Here is a 23,541-nt window from a genome sequence, read left to right on the forward strand (position 1 = left end):
CTGAGGTACTCCTGTAATCCTGGCTCTTTCACGTGGGCTAGTCAGACCCTTTGTGGATTTGGTTTTTGATCTGTGTCCTTTTCAGTGTATGCCTTTTTTTGGTTCCTTTGAACGTGGGCAGAGAAGATCATATAAAATCAGAGAGTGAAGCTAGACATTAGTCAAGAATTTTTCTGTTTTAAGTGACAGAGACCCCCTTAAGAAAATTAAAAAGGAATTTACTGGCTTCCAATAAAATTTAGAAAGGGCAGGAGTAGATTCTAGGACTCAAATACAAATAGGCCTTTCTCTCTCCTTGTCTCTTGTTTCTGCTTCTCTCTGCGGGTTAGCTGCATGTTTATTCTTCTTGTGACCGTGAGGCTAGAGTATGGCCCCGATTCATCTGGGCTCATGTCTGTGGTGTCTCATAATCAGAGAGAAAAGAATAGTCATCCTTGCTTGCTCCATTAGGAAAACCCCAGGGAAACACCCTGTTTAGCCTAGCTTGTGTTACTTCCTTATCCCTAAACTAGTCTGTGTGGCTGGGGACAGAGTTATATGGTTGGCCCAGCCTGGGTCATGTGTCCACCTTTGGCCCAGGTAGTAGAGTGCCATGGTTGACAGCCTTTATTAGAGCTACCTGGCTGGAGGTGGGAGTCCCTCCCCTCAGCCCACTCCCAGGGGAGCTGCTATTCTGAGCAGGTAGAATAAATGTTTACTGCACACCTGAAGAATAAACAGAAAGGAAGGAAGCTGGATTGGTACTTGATTTCGTGAAACAAGTGGTGGCAGTCTCCTGGAGGAGCAGGAAAGGATGGAGGACCAGGCTGTCCACAGTGAGCCCTGGAGGTGTCAGAAAGCAGCCACATGGGTGAAATCCATTTTCCCCTTTCTCAGTGTCACATAACATTGAACGCACTTAACCAAGCCCTGCACTGCTGGAGAGAACCTCAGAAAGCCATTCCAGAGGCACTTGGGTCTATTAAAGCCATTTTCTCTGCATTCCCATAAGTTGTCTATGAGGCCTATCATGAGTAATTTGCACTTCTTGGGAAACCCTATTCCCTTCCATGAAATATTCAAGTACCCTGTTCGTTTGTATGAGGACAGTGCTGGTGGCTGCCTTTGGAATCATCATTAGCAGTGGAGGATCATGACAGCACAGCCAGAGAAAAGACCCTATCCTTGTTAGCAGGTGCCTGGTCGTGGTATTCTGGCTGTAGGGTACGTGTGGCCTACCTCTCAGAGCTGCTGTGTTCTTGCTGTGGAATGTGTCTACTTTGTGGAATTGTTCAGAAAATTCAATGAGGTAACTGCATCTGGTACATAATAGGACCTCAATAAATATTAGCTCCCTTTTCTCCTTCTTCACTTTTAAGACTATCAATAGAAAACCATTGGTTTCCATGGCAACAGTGTAAAAGGTATAATCTGATAAATGGGAACTTTGGGAAGCTGACAAAAAACACACCAAAAAGCCATGTACTGTCTGGCATTGGAGTGCTTTGGGGTTCTGTGGAGTAATTCACCTTTTATTATATTTTAGTATTCCCAAACTATATGTGTTTGGGAAGGTATTTAGAATTTGGATCAAGGATGGTCTCACTGATTACAGGTGCCTGTACTTTCTCTTGGCTAAGACCAAAGCATAGAACTGAGAAGTGTGTATCCAAGTGTAAGTGTATGTCTGTGTAGGGATTGTTGTGTGTGTGTGTGTACACAAATATGAGCATTCTTTGCCATGTAACGAGGAGCCTTCTCAGGCCCTGGTATGAAGCATTATTTTCTTCCATGGCTAGGTCATAAAGTGGGGATGTTTAAAGCTGAGACCAGGGGGTGGGGTCTGAAGGCCCCCCTGAAGCCCAGCTCTGCAGTCTGTGTAGATTGCCATATTCCCAAACTTTAGCCTGCCTCAGAATCACCTGGAGGGCTTGTTAAAGCACAGATTGTTGGGCCCTGCCCTTAGAATTTCAGATCTTGTATGTCTGGGGTGGGCCTGGAGAATTTGCTTTTCTAACAAGTTCCCAGTTGATGCCAGTGCTGTTGCTCTGTGGACCACACTTAGAGAACCACTAACCTATAGAGAGTCTGCTTGTATGGCTGATCTTTGCACATCGAGCCTTGCCTCTTTTTCCCTCTGTAGAAGCGCATCTGCCTAATCAAATAGGATTGCCAGATCCAACAAATGAAAATTCAGGATACCCAGTTAAATTCGAATTCCAGATGAATGATGAAAAACTGCTTAGTATTAGTATTAGTTATGTTTAGTTTAATATTAGTATGTCCCAGATACTGCATGGGATATACTTACACTAAAAAATTCATTGTTTATCTGATATTCAAGTTAAATGGACATCCTATATTTAATCTGGCAACCGTTTAATCAAATTGGGGGTCAAGTGTCTCTCTGTGCCTCTCCTGCTGCTTCTGTGTGATTGAATAGGCTACAGCTGCTAATGAAACCAGCCCAGAGATGGTTTGTGTTTTTCGGACAGAGCCACCTGCCGCCCTGAGCTCATTTGGCAGTCTTCACTTGATCTCACTGGGATGGACTTGGCTTTGTTCATATTTGCTCTTTTGCTGGCTCTCTGTGCCTTTCTTTGTCTGTCTGTCTCTCTTTTTCTCATGCTTTCTTTTATGCCCTCTTTCCTATGGGGGTTCTTAAAGGTGGAAATTTGCAAAGTGATGGGGATGGGCCAAGGAGAAGTCTTCTTAGCGGTGTGAGAATGGAGTCCAGAGGCGACCTCACGGGGTCTGCAGGGAGGAGCAGCATCAGGCCCGGAGAGGGCATAGAGAGCCCCAGCTGGCTGGCCACCGTGCACTATGAAAAGGATAACATTTGCCTTGGAGAATGCGCCTTCCAGGGCTGGGTAGGGAGCGCTTATGTGGCTGCTTCACATAGTGGCTGGAGTCTAGCGTGTCACCAGCTTGAAGGAAATTGATGTCACTTGGTCTTTGATGCTGACAGAGGGAGCTGGCTGCCGTGGACATCAGCCTGTCTTGAGGGACAGAGAGAATCTGAGCAATCAAAGGCCTTCTGGAGACTTGGACACAGCATCCCCCTAACTGGCCCCATTTGGCCTTCTCTCTTGCCAAGATCACTTTGACGCTAAGAATGGAGAGATGGAGGAACAGAAGGCTGAGCTATGGCCCTTCCCTTCACTTGCCCCTCTGATGGCTGCTGTGCCCGGGCCTACCTCCTCTCCTCCCTGTGCTCTGAATGGAGCTGGAGGGCCTGCTTAAAGGAAGTAGGCCATGGCATTAGACGGGTCTGGCAAAGGAGACTTGTGTATGCTTTGGGGGCTGGTGTTCCTCTTCCTGTGTCCTCAGAGTGGCATGGAGAGTAATGGTGGGGTAGGGAAGCCATCATTCACCTGGGACCAGCAGGGTGACCCTGGAGCCTTGTGGTAAGGGAGAGGGCATGGGGGTCTTTTCTTCCTGGTATGCCTGCATTGCCTTGTGTGGGAACCAGACCTACCTTGGCAGGTTGAACAGGTAGTTTTCCTTCTATCCCAGACCGAGGAAAACCTGTTCCCTGTTTGCACTTGCCAGTGTTTGGCAGGCACAGTACTGGGGACAAGATGTCTGGATAGAGAAGAAAGATAAGGTGATGCCTCCTCTGAGTTCCCCAGCTGTCTTACATAGCCCCGTGGGGGGGGAGATTGGCAGGCACGACTCACCCTATTTGATAACTGGGGCCACTGAGCTCAGAGACATGACAGACCTGCCCAAAGTCACAGCCAGTGAGTAATAGAGCCTGGCCGCGAGACAGAACCTCCCAGTTCCCAGCTTCCTTTTCTCTCATCTCATCTCCAGTGGCCTATCTTTGTGGACAGTCACATTCTCCTTGCTCATGCTTTGCACCTTCTCCAGCCCGTGGGGCCCAGTGACATTTTGAGGGGCTTTGTGGATGGTGGGGCTAGGCAAGATCCTCAAGGTTCCCAGTGTCAATGAGTGGAGAACTAACCTTGCAGAGGGGAAGTGGGCAGCGTGCTCCCACCGGAGGGCGAGCCAACCGTGACCTCTCATTAAGCTCTGGGCCATGGCTGGTGGGTACTCTGCCCTGACCCCATTAGCTGGGATTTCCTTTCTGACATTGCCCTTCCCAGCCTTGTCTGTCCGTCACGTGACAGGGGCTCAATACATGTTTGGAGGAAGAATGAAGAAATCAGTGAAGTCTGACACTCTAGGAAAATAGGTAACAGTTGGAGAGACCAAATAGGACAGTATCAGTGTCTTTATACAATTGAGTATGAAATTGCCTGGTCCAGACCATGTGTGTAGCTAGAATACAGAGGTGGGAGAAATCCACACAGCTGGGGTGGTCAGCAAGGGCTTTGTGGGGGAGGACTGCAGGTGGGCCTTGCGGGGGTACTAGGAGGGAGTCAGGCCCTAGTGTGATCACATAGCTTTGGAACGTACTCATGTACTTTGGTTAAGAGATGATTTCAATGCCTCTTGGTGGGGAGGAGATGACAATTGGTGGCTTTGCTTGTTGTCTAGCACCTTCCTTGCCCCACACCCTGCAGGAGCTTGGTTCTGGCTTCATGCTGCGCACCTGCAGCCCAGCCCTCCTTAGTGTTGGGGCCTGACCACATCCCCTTGGCTCCTTTTGGAGGGAGGCATCTGGCCAAAGCAGACAGTGAAGTACCTGAAGGGCTGTACGAGTCTCCTGTGGCTGCCATAACAAAGTCCCACAAGCTGGGAGCTTAAAAGGGAAATGTATTCTCTCACAGTTCTGGAGGCCAGAAGTCCCATATCAAGGTGTCAGCTGGGTTGTGTTCCCCAAAGGCTTGAAGGAGGAATTTGCTCAGTGCCTTTCTCTCAGCTGCTGGTATTGCCTGCAGACCTTACCCTTCCTGGCCTTGTAGGGGCGTTGCTCAGTCTCTGCCTCCATCTTCACATGTATTCTCACTGTGTCTGCGTCTCTTCTCCCTTCTTAAGGACACTAGTCATTGGCTGGAGGGCTCACCCTAATCCACTGTGACCTCATCTTGGTCACGTCTGCAAAAAGCTCATTCTGACGTAAGGTCCCATTACGGTACTGGGAGTCAGGATGCAATTCAGCCCATAGCAGGTGCCTAGAGCTTTTGTTTTGCTTGCCTCCAGGTCTCCTCTACCTATTAAAGTCTGTGTCTCTGGAGGCTAGGAGGTAGGCAGAGGCCACCACACTCACACTGTCAGAATGTCTTCACGCACATGTGGGGTGCACGGTGGGACAGACGCTGCTCTTACCATTTAAGACTGAGTCTTACTCTGCAGGGACTGAAGTCTTGGTTAGAAATGCTGTTTCTCCCTGTTTTGGTGTTGGGTGGTGAGGAGATAGAGGGTAGGAAGGAGGGGGAAGACACCTGCAGGCTTCCTGTTTTCAGGGACGCAGAATGTTGGCTCTGGAAAGACCTTCAGGGGCTTTTGCCCCAGAAAGGGCATCCACCCTGTTGTTCATTCTGGGGCGGGGCCCTGGCTCCACTGCTCAGGAACTCTATGATCTTGGGCAATTTATTTAGCTCCTCTGAGTCTCAGCGTCCTCCTCTGTAAAGTGGGATAGTAACAACAATCCTGGTCAGATCTCACAGAGTTCAGGTCTCAGTGTTTGTGAGGATTTAATGATAAATGGATGGATGTGTAAGTTTCTTTTCTTAAATCATTTTTATTGTGATAAGTTATACATTACATAAAATTTACCATTTTAACCATTTTTGACTGTATGGTTTTCAGTGACATTAAATACATCCACAATGTTGTGCAGCCATCACCACCTCCATCTCTGGAACTTTTTCATCTTCCCAGACTGTGAAAATATCTTTTACTGAGAGCACTTTGTATTTCATTTGATAAACCAGGAAACCGAGTCCCTGAGAAGGAAGGACTTGCCTGAGTCATCCAGTGAATTAGGGGCACAGCTGAAGTGTGAACCCCAGTCCCCTGTCAGTTCGGTGCTCATCACCTTCTGTCTCCCACACTTCTGTGGGCTGCAGAGTCTGGGACACATGAGGCATCGTTGGGGTTGAATTCCTCCGCAGAGCTTCCTCTCTCTCCCCCAAACCCTGTCCCCAGGACAAACCAGAATGTGTACCATGGTGGGACACACACAACTGCCTGCTCTGAGAGTGTTCCTGTCAGGCTGTCCTGGTCTCTGTCAACCTCTGGTCTCTCTCTGCCTGCTTCTTTCTCAGATGGGACAGAGTTCCAGTGGAGGATCAGGGGAGCTGAACTTGGGGCAACCTTTGGGATGACTTTGTGAGGTGCCTTATGGCGTGGAGAGAGTGGGGGCAGGGAGTCAAGGGCTGCATTTTGGTCTTTCCTATAGCTACCACAGTCTCCTCACTGAGCACCTATTTGTTGAGGCCCTACTGTGTGCCCATCATTGGGAAAATACCAGTGAATGAGACCATATTCCTCTCTACTTGGGGCTTCTGTGAGACACAAATGGTATGATACACGAAGACCCCATGGCAAAGGGCACTCACCTGTAGGAAGTGATGGCAGGTGGGGAGGTGAGATGGCCAGGCTGATGGTAGCCAGGGTGCCAGGGTGGGTTAGATTTGGGTGTTCTGGGCTCCATGTGACCTTCCACATCAGGTGCTGGAGACAGACCCTGGCCAGAGAGCATCTGTTTGCCTTCAGGTGACTCACGGTCAAGGAGGGATGTGCCCACATAGTTATGAAGCAGTATTATGGGGGCCAACAGAGAGAAAGGGGTGACAGCAGGTTATATCACCAGGGGAAGAAAGGGCTGATTCTGCCCAAGGGGCAGTTGGAAGGACAGCAGGGGAAGCTTTGCTCTGACTTGGTTCAGAAGAGGACTGTCAGGAAAGCCTATGGGTGTCTCACCATAGACGGACTCTTTTTTTACCTGTCTGGGGGTTGGCTCCTTTGACCCTCAACTGGATCCTGGGAGTAGCTGGAGCAGGGATTATTGTATGCATTTTGCAGGCAGGAAGAGTGATGTGTTGAAGGCCTTGGGCAAGGTCACCCAGGACTGTGGTCAAGCAGAAAGCAGAGCCCAGCTTTCCTTCCTTGGTCCCAGGCATTCTTGGCAAACCCACCCCAGGTTCTTTCTGTCTGTGTTCCTCTGACTGGAAGATCCATTCAGAGCCCACCGTTCCTAAACTGTGTACCTGGCTCTCCAGGAAGTCCTGCCCTCAAGGAGCTCCCAGCCTGAAGTCCCTCAAGGCTTGGTTCCCCCCATGTTCCTCTCCATCTTCCTGGCTTCCTCCTGCCCTGGGAACCTGCAGGCAGGAGCCGCTCTGCTGGAGAAAAGGCGGGAAGGCAGCCAGACTAAACCGTTCTCTCTGTTGGGTCTTCTCCTGACACCAGGTCCCGGCTGGCAGACTTCCACGCCAATTGTCGTGCCTCCTACCAGACGCTCACCAGCTGCCCTGCCGACAATTACCAGGCGTGTCTGGGCTCCTACGCTGGCATGATTGGTAAGCCGCCCCCGTGCACCTGGGCTCTTGGTGGCTCCTGGCTGCCCCATCCCCATGGGCAGGGGGCCTGGCTCAGGGCCAGAGAGTGGACAGCCTGAGCTCGCTTTTCTCTGTGGTGGGAAACCAGAGGAGAAGGCAACCTTTTATCATGGGGGGAGGAGGGCCCCAAGGGCCTTATAAGGCTTTTGAAATGAGAAAGCAGCATTTATTACATGGTTTGGAGTTTCCAGGTACCGCGCTGAGCAGTTTACACCAACTGTTTTATTTTAATTCTCATAGCAGTACTTACTAGGGGGGAGTTGCTATCTCCATTCTACAAATGGTAAAACTGAGGCTTAGAGAGGTCAAGTCACTTGCACAAGTTCCCCTAGCTAGTAAATGTTGGCACTGGGATCCAAACCCAGGATGTGAACCTTAGTCTCCCTGGCTCTCGAACACAGGTTCTGCTTGCTGGTGAAGAAGGCAAAGGCCCAGGGAAGCAGGGGGCAGGGTGGTGACTCCGGGATAGCTCCTCTGCTATCTTGCTCTGTCCTCAGTGTCCATACCCCTCTGCCCCCTGTGGCCATGGCTGCATGGTCGCTGGGATAGTAACGGTCCGTTTGTTTGAGTTGGGATGTATGTGTATTTGAGGGGGCAGGTGGGAGGAAAGGAGAGTTCCCCAGCCTCTTCTCTGTTGTGTCTGGGGCCTGGGACCCAAAGAGAAGGCCTCACTATTCCTCTTTCCTTTGCCTTCCCTTTCTCCCTGCCCAGGGTTTGATATGACACCCAACTACGTGGACTCCAACCCCACTGGCATCGTGGTGTCCCCCTGGTGCAGTTGTCGTGGGAGTGGGAACATGGAGGAGGAGTGTGAGAAGTTCCTGAGGGACTTCACCGAGAACCCGTGCCTCCGTAAGTCCGAGCAGGCCCTCCCCATGCCTCTCAGTCCCAGAGGGGCCCTGGAGGCCTGCCTTTGCCATGCCCTTCTCTCTCCATTGGGATGGCCAGTGATAATCTACAGGGCTTCCCCAGTGACCCACGGAGAACTTGGGTTTTGTGCTCTTGGGGACTCATCCTACTGAATAGTCAGTAGGCCAGCCTGAGTTTACCACCGGAGGATTTGAGCCTATGTCAGGCCAAGGTTGAAGATTTCTGGTCTGTTATCCTGAGAGCTTTAGCCAGGTTCCTTCAGGGACAGCTGTATGATGAGTATCTCAGCATCTGTCACTTGTCCCCTTAAGGATTTGTTTCCCGTTAGAATTGGTGACTTGCAAGTCCCAAACTGCTAACTAAAGGCTAGAGAGAGAGGTTAGCCACAGTCTGCCTGCCTCGCTCTTTTCAGTCTGACACTCTTGCCACCCACCCACTTGAAAATCTCCCGCCTTCCTTCTGTCTTTTCTTCCTTCCATCCGTCAGTCCATCCTCCCTTTTTGTATGGCACTGAGGATTCAGAGAGATGAGCCATGGTGCCTGCCATTGAGCAGTGTGGAGTCTGGTGGAGGCACACTGTCAGGGGGTCACTGTGACCACAATACGGAGTGAGTTATACTAGGGTGGAGGTCAGTACAGGGCACTTTAGGAGCCCAGACTAGTGATACCAGTCAGCCTGGAGGAGGAGGCCCTGAAAGCTCCTCAGAGGCTGGCCCCTTGAGGGAGAGTGGGCATTTGTCAGCTGACAAGGCAGGGAGGGCGCACCAGTCCACCCTTGGCAGGGCGGCTTGCAGGAACTGTGGACTATGGAGTCTTGCTGTAGAGCATGAGGACGCTGAGGGTTATCTGGACAGGGAGAGGGAATCCTCCTCATGAAGGGCCTTGCAGTCCTAAAAGTGTTAGGATCTTATGGTCCTACAGGTGGTGGAGGTGGGGGTGCAGGTCACTGAAGGGGAGTCAGCAGGTGGCATTGTGGGCAGACCAGCATGCAGATGGCCTGTTCTCTGGTTCTGGTGTGGAGGGTTGGGGCTGTGGTTCTGACAGGTGGTCCAACACCAGTGTACTCAGAAGTGGGGGAGCAGCTATTCCCAAAGAGGCCGGTGTGACTGAGCCGGAGCAGTGGTGGGCAGGAGAGAGGAGAGATGGAGTGCACAGATCTTTAGGCGATGGGCTCAACTGCCGGCAAGTGGGCAGTCATGGAAGCATGGTGGGGGGCTTGGGTGGGGAGAGATGACCTCTGCAAGACTGTAAACATGGGCAGAAAGCAGTGATGCAACAGGAGGGAGCGATGCCTTGTTGGGGCGTAGATGTGATGAACTTGAGGTGCATCTGGGACTTGGAGGTGGAGATTTCTGGAGGCACTTGGTTCCAGGGTCATGTCTTGGGAATAGTTTGGTCCAAGAAGTCCCATTATTTAGTCTTCAGTGCACTGGTGTTGATGGTGTGGGAGTAGGTGAGGCCGCCGTGGAAGATGGCTGAGTCTGGGGCTCTTGGAATGCCATTGGCAGGACCTGGAAGCATCTGAGGTGGCAGAGGAGCCAGGAGAACCTGTGTGGGGGTTGGAGGGTGGGGCAGGGGTGGGGCAGGGGTGGGGATGGGGGATTGGTATGGGGGACGCTTTGAAGTGGAGGGTGGTCTGCAGCACAGGATGCTACAGAGAAGCCAGTGATCACCGCCCTGGGCCCGGCCTGCTGCCTCCTTCCGGGCTCCCCACCCCACTTCTCCTCTTCCCTTCCTCTTCTGCATTTCTTTTTCTTTTTCTTTTTTTTTATGTTTCAAGTTTTTATTTAAATTCCAGTTAATTAACATATAATGTAATGTTGGTTTCAGGAGTAGAATTCAGTGAATCATCACTTACATACAACACCCAGTGGTCATCCCAACAAGTGCCCTTCTTAGTACCCATCGCCCATTTCCCATACACTTCCCTCCATCAACCCATAGTTTGTTCTGTATCGTTAAGAGTCTCTTTTATGGTTTGCCTGTCTCTTTTTTTTCTTCTGTGTTCATCTGTTTTGTTTCTTAAATTTCACATGAGTGAAATCATATGGTATTTGTCTTTCTCTGACCAACTTAAGTCACTTAGCTTTCGATGGACATTTGGGCTCCACATTTCTTTCTTTTGTTTGTCTTTTGCAACCTCCCTCTTGCTATTTTCTTCTCTCCATGTGAGATGTCAGTAGTGTCTGAAAGGGGACTCCAGAGAAATTAAGTTTGGACAAGCCACACCCTGTCCCCGGCTCTGGGCTGTTACAGGGGAGGCAGCATTAGGATGTGAGGGGAAGAAATTATGGAGGCAGCCCCTGATTTCTCTGTGCCTACCTGCTCTCACCCCCCACAGGGAATGCCATCCAGGCCTTTGGCAACGGCACGGATGTGAACCTCTCCCCTAAAAGCCCCTCATTCCAGGCCACGCAGGCCCCTCGGGTGGAGAAAACACCTTCTTTGCCAGATGACCTCAGTGATAGCACCAGCCTGGGGACCAGCGTCATCACCACCTGCACATCTGTCCAGGTGAGGGGACACGGCTCTGCAACTGGGGAGGGCAGGCTGAAGGCATAGAGAAACACCAGGACATGAGAGGCGGGTGTGGGAAGTTAGCTCACTGGGGATCAGGGATGGGACTGGCAAGTTCTTGCCCTTGGGTCAGGACCCAAGAGGCAGGGAACAGCTGTTGGGAGCTAGTTTTTTTTGTGCCTACATTCCCTAGGCATTCACCTGACAAGTAGGAAGCACTGGATTGTGCTAGAAAACACAGGGTGCCAGGGAAATGGAATGGTTAACACATACTAACCATCTGCTAATTACTAGGTGTTATGCTAGCAGATTCTCTGCCTACTTCACTGAATTTTCACAAAGTGAGGTGTTGGTCTTCATGTATTATACACAGGAAACTGACCCAAGAAGAAGGTTAGGTAACATACCCAAGGTCATACAGCCGGTTAGTGGTAGAATAAGATTTCAAACCTACATCAGACCCCAAAACCCATGATGTTCATTTGTTTGTCCATCTGTCCATCCACCTAGTCATCGAGCATGTATTATGTATGCGTTATGTGCCAGGACTTACGTGAGATGTGAGGGAGACTTTGGTGAATAAAACTGACACTGTCCTGGGTTTTGTGGTCCTTACGGTCTTGTTCAGGGTCAAACAATTCAACAAGCATCAGGCATGGACTGGGTTCATTGCCACAATAGGGGACACATGTGGCACTATGGGGGCACATCCTAGGGCTCCCCACTCAGCTTTTTCTCTCTGTTGGGCTACCCTCCTGCCATCATGCCATTTGCTACAGTAGATTCTTTGCTTAGGCAGTTGGATCTAGTCAGAACACACACACACACACATATACACACACACACACACACACACACATACATACATACATACACTCACCCACAACACACCCACTCACCCACATACATACACCCCCACACACCACACCCCCCCCACATCTATACACTCTTACACTCACATACATACATACACTGATACATATACACACACAGTACAGCCACTCACACACACATGTACATACATATATACACACACCCACACTCACAACACGCCCACAACTCTCACTTTCACATACTCTCACATAATACACTCACTCGTACACTCACACCCACATCCATACTCACATACACACTTTCTCACACTCATACACACACACCCCTAGAACAAAGAGTGTAAAAGAGGACTGACCCCATGCAGAGTATCGGAGCAGAGGAAGGAGGGAACAGCAAAGTTGAGGGTGTTGGGGTACAGTGAGGGAGTTGGGCCTAGAATTGCCAAGAAGGTTGGGGGCAGCAGGGGGCACAGCCTGAGTGGGTGAGGGGGCAGGGTTATCAAGGCCTGGCTATGTGCGAGGCAGTGAAGACGCCAGGCTAAGTTGGGTGTCATGCTCGAGGGATCAACAGTGCACATCTGCTACAAAGTTTTACTTGTGTACAACAAGGCAGTTCTGAGACCTGGCATACAGCGATGTGACTGTAGCTGACACTATCGTATTATCAAATATGTTGATTGGCATGTGGTAAATATTTCACAGTGTGTGTGCCCATATATTGGGTCATCAGGTTGTACACTGTGAATACATGCAATGTTTGATGGTCAATTACAACCTCAGTAAAGCTGGAAAAAACCCCAGTGGGCATTCCTGGTGCCAGGATGAGGACTTGAGCAGGGACCCGTTGTACCACAGGAGCTGGGGTGGGTGCCTGTCCTGGTTGGGAAGCCTACCCCCCCTGCCCTCCCTGGTGGGCTTCTCTGTGCTGAACAGCTGACCTCCAGGTATCCTCCTGTTAGGCTCAGCATGGGCCCTTCCATGCCTTGCGCCCCTCCATCAGGCCGCTCCTCCAGATCCCAGCCGAGGAGTCCGTGTCACCCTTGGGCAGCTCCTAATTACACTAGCCACGCTTGAGTGGCTGCGGGCAGGGGCTAGGGGGCCCGCTGCACAGACAGTTGCCAGCTCAATTTCATGCTAGAGTGGCAGGCAGCTCGGCGGTCAGGGCTGGGCCACCTGTCAGGTGACCATGCTCTGGCATGGTCCACATGTCCCTTGGGGCACCACCAGCCTCCCTGAGCTCCTCGGGGCAGGCTTACAAAGGGATGTGCTGATTCAGCAGGTGGCTGTGAATCTTTCCTGAGGCTCTTACTGTAGCTTGACTCACCGTGGGTGTGGAAGAGTTCAAGGGTGTGGTCTCTTGCCCTCACTGCAGCCCACTCAGCCACTCAGTGCCTGGTGGCTCTGACTCCTTTTTAAAAATTTTTCCTCTATTCCCTCGGCATTTTGCTAAACTGTTGCCTGGTTTCTTTTAGCCCCAGTCTGGTTTTCTTCAGATTCACCATCTTGGGGCTTGTCTTACACTTGGTTTAATTCCAGTGGAGTTAATACACCATGTGTATGTGAGATGATGTACGTGAAAGTGCTTGCAGACAGAGGAGCACTCTGAATGCAGGGGCCCGAGCTGGGGAGGCTGACTAGCAGGGGGCTCCCCAGGCCTGGCCTCAGGGACTGCCCACTCACAGTCTACTGACTGTGTCACTCTGGGTGGGACAGCTGAGATTGGCCATTCCAGGAGAAAAAGAAGAGATGTAGACCCTCAGAGGGGGCCCACCAACCATCTTCCTGGTTCCTTCTCACTGAAACTAAAGGGGAATGGCCTGATTCTGTTTTAATCACAACCTGTTTGGTGAGAACCTACTACTCTATGCCTGATGCTGGGAGTGCAAGGGGAATAAACCCTCATCCCTGTCCTCAGCTTGGCTAAAGGCTGGCATGGGTGGTTTGTCCCCACACCCTCTCCCTCAGCTTTGCTGGGCTGGAAGGGGCTCCATGGTGGCCTTTGTGGGGCCTTGGGAGTGACAGCAACCTACAACTACAGAAGGGAGTCTTTACTCCACTCAGGGGAGTGAGGGCAGAGACAGGAAGCTGAGGCCAGGGTGGGAGGGAGGGTAGAGGAGGCTGTGCATCCTACACACCCCCTGGAGAGAAAGGCAAGGTCTTTACTTATTACCTCTGTCCTCCTCCCCATTCATAGGCCCAAGCCCTTGGGAAAGCCTTAGGGACCCCCTTCACTGACCCAGAGATGGCAGCGAGTTGGGGATCCCACATAAGTGATTGGACGTTAGGATAAGAGGGCCTTCTGAGATCTCCTTCTCAAGCCCCAAAGTATGAAAGCTTGGTAAGGACAGTAATTTGTTCAGAGCCCCCAGCCCCCAGATCCCGAACAGTTTCCTCTGGCTGTACTGCACTGGGTCCTCTCCTAGATCTGCTACCCCAGAGGGCTTTCCCATGGTGGGGTTTGGGGTCTTCAACTGGAACCCTTGTCCTCATCATAGAGCTGCTACACAAACACCTGGGTATCTCAGCCACCCAGGAGCCAGGAGCCAGCAGGCCCCTGAGTTGGCCTGCGTCTGGGCATCTTTGATGCTGTTTTGAGTCCTGCTCTCATGTTTCCATTTCTGGCTGTGGTCACCGCTTCAGGCAGCCTTGCTTTCCTGGAACTGTTTGAAACTTGGAGAAAGCATGGCAATACCTGCAAAATCGTCTCTCCCCTTCCCTTCTGGCCTTGCCTGAATCTGTAGGTAAACACACCCCTGTGTGAATTCCCTCCCTGATCTGTAGGCAGCAGGTCAGGCTTGAACTTCCATCGCACAGCCAGGCTGTCCCATGGCATAGGCTGCAGTGAGCAGGTTGCTGGCCTGTGCACTGGTCAGTCCTCGGAGTGAAGAGCCTGTCCTTCCTCTCTCTGCTTGGCGAATCCTGTTTGGCTTCCCCTTTTGGCGTGTTCCCCTGACTCTGCTCCTGCTTTACCTCACTTTAGCCCCCATCACGATGTGCCCTGCTCCATCCCTGACAGACAGAGGCTGCCTCTCACCCTCCTTGTTGCCCTGTGGACCCCAGTGCTCAGTGCATGGCATTGAGTAGGTGTTCTAGACAGGTTGAGGGAAGAACCCAGAGTTCCTGGTTCATCGGGTCTGTTGGAACTTCCTGCTCTCCATTCGAGAATGGGTTCTGAGTGCCTTATTGCTTGCAGCCAGCTCTGTGCAGCTTACCTCCTTCTCACAGATGTTGTCTGCATGCCATGAGGGTAGGCAGGTGGAGAAGTCTTTCTATGGAGGATGCAGGAAGATTGGTTAGAAGGTTCTTTTGTCACATGAGCAGCGGTGCAGTGATGGGGATAGTGGGAGCCGGACAGTGGACTCTTGCTTTCTCTGGTCATGGTTTGTTTCAGTGTCCTTGGCATTTCCTGTGGTTTGCTCTGAGCCACTTTGCAGGGACCCATCAGATCAACTGGGGTCTCACCTTTCCCAGGGCTGCAGAGCCCTGGCAACACAGCCTTCTTTGCTCTTTTGGTCTCTACCAGCCAGTTTTTGCTTTCCCCCTTGATTCTACCCATCACACCTGGTGGAATTAGAAATGAATTTGGAGGGGTTGATGCAGCCCCCCCTCAACACACCTGTGGTAGGCTCAGCAGCCTGCAGACACTTTCATCTCCTCCTCATCCCAGTGCGCAGGCCTGTGGGCATCAGAGTGGGGGACTGAGAGGCCCGTCAGTGTGTTATAGGTCTATTAGGCATATAGTTCTGATATACAAATATGGCAGGTTTCAAAGCTTTGAATGACTTGAATGCATTTCTTCTTTTCTTCCCTTCTTCTGGCTTCCCTTATAGTCATTCATTTATTTACCCATCAGTGCATTCATTCATTACTCAGTGTAGATTCTTCCTGCATGTTCTCTGTTCCAGGTTCTGAGGCTGACAGCTCACCAGGGCCAGTACCTTGGTCCCATACTGGTAGGATGGACAGGATGCACACTCAGATAATTGGTGGGGAGGAAGCGATTGGCACCCTAGGAAGGTAGATAAAGTGACACGGGGCCCAGAGGAGGGAAGGCTGCTCTGGACTGGGAGTAGGGGCAGAGGACTCATGGGCAGAGTAAACCCTGCTGCTGGGCCTGGAAGAACAGGGATTACTGAGTATGTGGAGACATGGAATTGGAGTAGAGTGGGTAAGGGTGTCCAGGCAGAGGGGCTCGTGGGAGTGAGGGCATGGAGTCAGCATAGCACAGAACAGGTCCAGTAGGGGAATCTGCTGGCCATATCTGGCCTGCTGCCTGTTTGGATAAATCAGGGTTTATTGGAATACAGCCACACCCCCTTGTTTACATATTTTCTGTGTGCTACAGGCAGAGTTGCCTAAAATACTAACTTTCCTGGCCCTTTGCAGAAAATGTTTGCCTGCCCTGGTCTAGAGGAAGAGCAGGCCCTGGGTTGGGTGAGAACAGGGATGGGAATGCAGTCTGGTGAGCAGGCTGAAGCACGGGCTTTGGAGGGGCCACCAAAGGCTTTGGACTGGGGAACATGCCGATAGGAAGATGAGCGCTGTGATTTGGGAAGATTGTGACAGCAGGTAGAGATTGATTGGCAAGGGAGACGTGCTTGCAGGTGTGTTTGATCTTTGCCATAATCGTTAGTCATAGGAGGCAAGATGGAAGTGTTGGGCCAGGGGTGGCATGTAGCAGAGGGGAAGAGGAATGAGTTACTGGGTGGGCCTGCCAGGAGGAAGGCTGCCGAGGACACTGAGATTTGGGGATGGGGCCAGGACCAGAAGCAGGGGACACGGTTTTCCCATGGACGCAACACTGGGCTTCGTCCCTAGCAGCTGGGCTAAGTCAGCAAGGACCTGGGACTGCCAGACCTGGCTTAGGGAGTGGGAGACAGAGGTGGGCAAGGAAGAGAGGAAGACAATAATTCTTTCAGCTTCCTTTTGCCAGAGGGCAAAAACCCCTCTGGGAGAAATTTCTAGAAGGATGAAGCTTACCTTTGCTGCCTTTCTTCCTCTGTGTCTGTGCCCCTTCCCTCATTCAAGTCCCCCAGTGCCGTCTGCTTCTTTCATACTTCTGGAGGCCCCCTGTAGTACAGCCAAGGACACAAAGCCCCTGTACCCACCTTTCTGTCACATGGATTTGCTGTTAAAAGCTCTGCCTCCTGCCATCCTTGCAGTCCAGACCTGTGCCCTTTGGGACACTGTAACCCAACAGTGCCTGAGCTTGCCGTGAAGGGAGGAGAGTCTCAGAGTAGTGATGGAAGCAGGACAGGGGTGAGCAACTCACCTCTATTCCCATAAACTTGTTCCATCGGAGTCCAAGAAAATTGGGTGAGATAGGCATTGTGGGTGGCCTTAGGGGGGCATGGCCTCAGAGGGCAGCCTGCAGCCTGCGGGATTTGGGGAGGGAGGCAGCCTCTTCTCCTGCTCCCATTTACTTAACCGGTGCTGAGATGACTGTGTGAATGTTTATTTGTCTCATTAGGGTGTGAGCAGAGCTGTGACTCATTCATCTTTAGAACCTCTTGTGGGAGCAGTGGGGGAAAGTTAATGGTGAGGGAGGGAGGCAGTGAATCTGAGCCACCGGTGGTTTTGCCATTAAGTAGTGCAACCTTCTCTCTGCACCTCGCCCATGTGCTGCTTTCAGAAAAGGTCAGCCGATGGGCAAACCCCCGCACTGCTCTGTGTGGCTGGGGCTGTGTGGGGGTCTCAGGTTTGCCACTGGGGAGATTACTGCAGCCTTCACTGTCTGCTCTGTGTCTGCTGGAAGTCAGGTGCTGGGGCAGAGACTGCTCCATGTGCCGTGGGGTAGGGCTGAGGTAGCCCCAGGCTAAGGCTGACCCTGGGTTTCACCTCACAGCCCCTTCCTGGGCCCTTCCTGCATTTCTCATAGGCTCTGCCTTTGAATGCAAACCTAAGCTTGGCTCAGCCTCGTGCCTTGTGGAATTGAGGAGCCCTTACAGGTGTGTGGAGCTTTGCTGTGCCATGTGCACTGTCTCATGTAATCATCACAGTGGGTCAGTGATGTGTGTTTGTCTATCCCTATTTTATAGATGAGAGAATGGATGTTCCAGTAGATGAAGTGACTTTCCTGGGTCACTGGATAAAGAAGGCTTGAGCCCGGGGCTCTGGTCTCTCAGGCTCTTCTTCCTTGGATCCAGGGAATTGTCCTGTGGGGATGGACGCCAAAAATTAAGACCCTTTGATCTAAAAGGGAAAGGCTGAATGGGTCCGTGAGGATAAAAATCTGTAAGCTAGATTTCACAGCACTTGAAGGAAGTACTTTTGGACAGCGAGAAGAAGCTCAGGATGTCACCTGGGCATTCAGCACACATTCAGTGTGTGGCTGGTGGCCCTGGAGCCTGCTGGACTGACATGTCATCAGTGCAGAGGGACATAGGTGAATGCTGTGGATGCTGGATATACAGTGGGTCACATGGGGTACAGGGAGAGGTCCTATCCCTGATCTTCATGGAGGCCAGTCCTTTTCTCCCACCACAGTCGCTGTGGCACCTGTCAGAGACCAGCAAGCAAGGATTGGATTGCCTTGGGGCTGGCCCAGGGGTGTGTGTCACTTTCTCTTGTTGATATGGGTCAGATGAGAGGATGAAGGCTCCTCCTCTGCTTCTTCCTCTCCTCCTGTTACCCTCCTTCTCCTGTGGCCCCTCCCTTCCTCTCTGTCCCCTGCCCCCTTCTCCCCTCTGTCCTCCCTGCTCCCCCCAAAACCCCCAAACTCTCTGCATGTGCTCTCCTAGGGTGCTGCCTCTCCTTTTTCTCTCTGTTCCCTTCCTCTCTTGATCCTTTCCTCTGCTCCTCCCCCTCTCTTTTTTCCTTGAATATTTGCCAACAGCCCCCTCTCCTCTCTTCTTCTAAGAGGAGCCTGTCAAGTCTGCTCACTCTGAGGAGCAAAATCCAGCCATAAGCCAGCTGCTCCAGGTGAGATCTGTGTTCAGATCTCCCCTCCACCCCACTGCTTTAATTCTAAGTCCTGGTGCTCCTCTGCTTTGCTGGCTTCTCTCTGTGTGACTTGGCCTGGGGCTCAGCCTTCCAGAGCCAGTGGTGGCCAGGCCCGTGTCGAGGACCCATCACAGAAGGTTGTACTGCAAGGCCCTAGAGGTCACTTAGTTTAGTTCTTTTCTGAAACCTGATTTATTTTTAAGTAGTAGGCTGTTTTTTAAAATACTTCTTGTGTATAGCTCCAACATCTAGAACAAATAAAATCAGAGTTGCTTTGGTTGAAGTGGGGGTGAGAACACTCATCCTGGCTGTTTGATGCAACACAGACACGTTCCATATTTAGTGGCACTGGGGGAGGGGAATACACAGGAAGAGGATATGGGCCTGGAGACAGAGACCTGCCACACCTGGAACCCATGATACCTGGAAAGAATGCCAGGAAAAGCGGGTGTTGGGTCCTGTGGCATAGGATATCAGAAGTGCTGTGAATTGCTCAGGGGGGTGACCGAGGGAGGATTGTGTAGATGAGGGCAGTTGAATGGAAGATAGTGGTGACAGTGCAGCCCCTGGGATGGGGTGGGCAGGCTCTGTCCAGCAGTGACCTCCCACAGGCCTGGCTGGATCTGCACTTCATCTGTGGCAGTAGAATCCAGTCCTTGGGTTCCAAAGGGCCCTTCTTCAGGGACCAAGGTGGGTAGCATGGTAGGCTTGGATCTTGGCACCTGAAGTCATGGGCACTGTGGTCTTGAACAAGATCTTCCTGGGTCACGTCCCTGGTTCCATTCCCATTGTGCTCATCATCAATGTGGTCATATCTCCATGATTGGGAGTGACTTGGATTTTGGCTGGCCTCTGTGTGACAGCTGGGGCCTTGTTTTGCTGACCAGATGCCCAGGGTGGTAGATTGCCTATGATGTTTAAGGGATTATTGATACTTCTGGCCAAGAGCAGTGATTTAGGAATAATTTCTTGGGCTTCCTGGTGCTTATGGTGGCCAGAGCTTCCCCACAAGTGCATTGGGAACCAAGCCATTTGAAGCCAGGGTAGAAACACCATGTCCCCCAGCTGGTTCCCATGGATCATTATTATGATGATAACAAAGGACACTTCCTCTTGCTCACCCTCTGGTCCTGCATCCAAGTGGTTATGCCAGGAGTAGAGAATCCTAGAATCATCAGTAGGCCAGCCTTCCTTTCTCATTCATCACCTCGGACCACCAAGCTCACAGGTGCCCACATCTGTTTAGGGTGGAATGGCCAATGCCTGGCACTATTGCCAGATGTCTTCCTACCATGCACCAGTGGCAGACATCACTAATCAATTACAGTTCTCTTCCCCACAAGCCCAGATAAGGCTTATGAGCTTTTTGGAGCTGGCACTTGCATGCTGGTTCTGATATATGGCATTCATTCATTGAGTCATGGTTTCATGCATCTAGTAAAGCATTTACTGAGCTGGTGTTAATGAGCCAGAGTTAGTGCAAGGAAAAGGAGCCATGGTCCCTGCCCTGTCAAGAGGAGTTTTGAGTATAGTAGACAAACATGCAAATGTCTTGTAATTATTCCATCATGCTCTAAGTTGAAAGCAGAGTTAGGAATCCCTTCTCCAGGAGCCTAAGGGGGACAGGACCTAAGTGCTGATGGTGTGAGAAAGGGACCAGGTCTTTTTGCTACACGGGATTGAGCCAGCACTCTTCATGTGAACCTTGTGCTTAATGATGGCAACGGTGGATGGTGGGGCCATGGACTCTTTGGTCTTATTCAAGTCATGGGACAAAGCTTGGCCAGAGACCCAGCTCTGGTAGCCCATCCTTACTAGCACCTTCTCTTCCACAGGAACAGGGGCTAAAACCCAATAACTCCAAAGAGTTAAGCATGTGCTTCACAGAGGTGAGTGAAGGGCAGAGTGGGGGATGGCTGCAGGGGACTGGGCTAGAAGGGGGTGTTTCCTAGGTGAGTCTCAGACTCTGAGCCCCCAGATCCCATCGCATGAGCTTCTGGCCCACTTAGACTTGGGTGGGTGCTCACTGCACTGGGGGTGCAGGTTCGGAGGCTGCAGCCAGGGGCCTTGGCTGTCTCCTTGGGTGAGACACAAACAGCTGCTCTGAGCAGAAGCCCTCTTAAGCCCTCCTGACTCTTTATGACAAGTGTCTTGAGTACCTACTCTGTGCTGGTTCTGTGATATTGAGGAGATTGGGAGATGGGAAAAGACACAGTCCCTTCCTAAAAGGAGCCCCAAAACAGGAGTGTATCTATGACTCCATATATAGTGTGTGTGTAGGTATTTATATGTATGTATGTGCGTGTGTGTGTGTGCATACACACACACTCTCATATATATATATATATATATATATATATATATATGTAGAGAGAGAGAGAGAGAGAATGTCTATATATATTAGACAGAGAGAGAGAGAGAGAGAGAGAGAGAGAGAGAGAGAGGAAAAGAAGTATAAGCTCCTAGAGGAGAGTGCTCAGACAGAGATGTGTAGGGAAGAAGCTTCATGGAGCAGGGGGATTCAAAGACATTTAGGAACAGGTAGAACAGAGCTTCTCCCTCCTCTCCTCTCAGGAAGCAGGTGCCTGTGGACCCCGAGAGCTCCTTCTTGAGACCTTAGGTACCATGCTCCTCCTCTCTGGTCTGTGTCCACAGACCCTCTTCCTCACTTGGCAGTGTCAACCCTTTTCCCTGGGGACTGCTGCCTGGTCTCCTGGAGCCTGGGGCTCAGCTCAGCTCAGCTCTATGGAAGCCTAGCTCCACCTGCGGGCGAGCACAGAGCAGGGTCCCCTGGGTGGATGGGGCGGGCAGGGGCTCAAGGACTCCACTTCTCGAGTCCTTTCCTTTGCCTGATCCCAGCCCTACTGACTCCTTTGTTTTTCTATCTTTTGTTGTGCTCTTTGCTTCTGTCTCCCCTTGTGTCATGGCTGCAGCTCACGACCAATATCATCCCAGGGAGTAACAAGGTGATCAAACCTAACTCAGGCCCCCGCAGAGCCAGACCGTCGGCTGCCTTGACCGCTGTCTCCTTCCTGATGCTGAAGCTGGCCTTGTAGGCTCTGGGACCCATGTCGGGGGATTTCCGGAAACTACGCAGATGAGAACACCTGCCTGGCAACATGGAAACACACACACACACACACACACACACACACATATCTTGCAAAAAAAAATTTTCCCCACCTTGTCTCTGAACCTGTCTCCTCCCAGATTTCTTCTCTGGAGAAGTTTTTCTAAACCAAACAGACAAGTAGGCGGGCAGCCTGAGAGCTGGCCCAGAGGTCCCTCGGCAAGGGAAACCCAGTGCTGAGGAGGGTGCAAGGGTCTAGAAATGCCCTTCGTTTTCTCCCGGTGTTTTCTTCTCTGGACCTCGCTGACATAAAAGACCAAGACGACACCCCTGTGGCCTGAGGGACTGGAACTGTGCTGATGTGAACTGGGGCCAGGGATCCCCACTGGCGGTTTGGCAGAGGGCATCGGGCAGCAAAGCAGCCAGGCTGGCTGCTGGGGGTCCAGCTGGGCACCTCAGCACCTCCACTCGGTTTCGAGCATGGAGTTTGTTTTGTGCTCTCTGTCTGCATCTGAACTGAGAACCCCCAGTGATGCCTGTGGAGGGTGTGGTACCAGGCCCTCTGACTGTGGCATGGAGGGAGTACTGGGGCCAGCTCCAGGGAGCTTGGGAGCTCAGCCCTCTGGGGACATCCCCTTGGGCAGAGGGAGCAAAGCTTGGGCACCAGCTCAAGGCTGCTGCTTCCTGCTTGGTGGCAGGAATTTTGAAATCAAAGAGAAATGATCCGTCATTGGCTCTTTTGGTTTCTTGGTGGGTCTCCCACCAGGGAGAGGGGCAGAGAAGAACATGGCGGGACACCTGCTGGCACTGTGCTTCACTGGCCACAGCTCTCTCCTCCTCTCGCCCCCCTGTTCCTCTTTTCCACATTCTCTCCTCATTTCCCAGACAAGCGCCAACTGTATGTACATAACACGACTCCTTTCTCAACATATATGTATATATAGATCCATATACATATATTGTGTGGTTTCCCCTTTTTTCCTTTTTTTAAGAAACAAAACTATCGAAATAATACTCCAACAGATGAGCGAAAATGTATTATTGTAAAGTTTATTTTTTTTAACAATGTTGTCTATAATGGGAAAAAAAGGAGATTGACTCCCTGTGTCTCTGCCTCTGTCAGGCTGACTGAGCTGTGGAAGGGGGTTCCTGATCCGTATTCATACTTAGCTAAGGCTCCAATAAACATACTAGGAAGCAATTTGCCTTCTGCCTCCCTCCGGTGTGCCTTCTCCTGCTGTTTTTTCCTTGGCACAGTGCTGCCTCTTGGCTGCTTACCTGGGGTCCTGGTGGGCCTTGGAGAATGTGTGTGTGTGTGTGGGGGGCATGCACGCATGTGCACATGTGTCTCCATCTGTTATGTGTCTTTGATGTGGGTGATGGAGCTCCTTTAGGAGGTGGTTTTACACTTGGTGGGTCTCTGCGTCCCGGCTATGCTCAGCCTTCTGGGCCCTTCTTCACCCATCCTCCTCTACCTTCCCTTACCTATCAGTGCCAGTGCCTGTTGGTCCCCACCTTGAAGAGAAAGAAAGTACCTGTGGGGACCTGGAGGGGCAGGAGACCAGTTGATCTTGACACCTCGGGTATATTTTTGTTTTAAGGTTGTCTGTGTGGTCCTATTAAGTGGCCCATTGGTCTTATGTGGCATGAGGTGATATCTTCTCACTGGGACTCCTGGTTTATTTAAGGTATGTGATTATGAAGGCAGGGATCTGGTCTTCTGGGTCCTACTAGAGAAGGAAGATGACCATGATCCATCCCTTCTTCTCTTTTTCTCCATTTACCACCCGGGCTCCACCTGGACCCTGGGCCTGCCGTATTCCCTGGGGAGATTCTCCCTGGAGAAGGCTAGGAGGATGGC

At 51.4% G+C, this 23,541-nt stretch overlaps 1 protein-coding gene across 4 annotated transcripts in view; it reads left to right on the forward strand.

Annotated features, from left to right (window-relative positions):
- Positions 1 to 23,250, forward strand: part of GFRA2 (GDNF family receptor alpha 2) — a 97,202-nt gene extending 73,952 nt beyond the window's left edge. For all 4 annotated transcript variants that reach the window (XM_042983307.1, XM_042983309.1, XM_042983308.1 and 1 more), the window contains 5 exons: positions 7,300 to 7,409; positions 8,160 to 8,300; positions 10,660 to 10,832; positions 20,446 to 20,499; positions 21,544 to 23,250. In XM_042983307.1, the coding sequence (XP_042839241.1) occupies positions 7,300 to 7,409; positions 8,160 to 8,300; positions 10,660 to 10,832; positions 20,446 to 20,499; positions 21,544 to 21,666 (601 nt within the window). In that variant the 3' untranslated portion in view covers positions 21,667 to 23,250. The remainder of the gene's footprint in view (positions 1 to 7,299; positions 7,410 to 8,159; positions 8,301 to 10,659; positions 10,833 to 20,445; positions 20,500 to 21,543) is intronic.
- The last annotated feature ends 291 nt before the right edge of the window (positions 23,251 to 23,541 follow it).

This window comes from Panthera tigris, chromosome B1, assembly GCF_018350195.1.
Source record: "Panthera tigris isolate Pti1 chromosome B1, P.tigris_Pti1_mat1.1, whole genome shotgun sequence".
Lineage (NCBI taxonomy): Eukaryota > Metazoa > Chordata > Mammalia > Carnivora > Felidae > Panthera > Panthera tigris.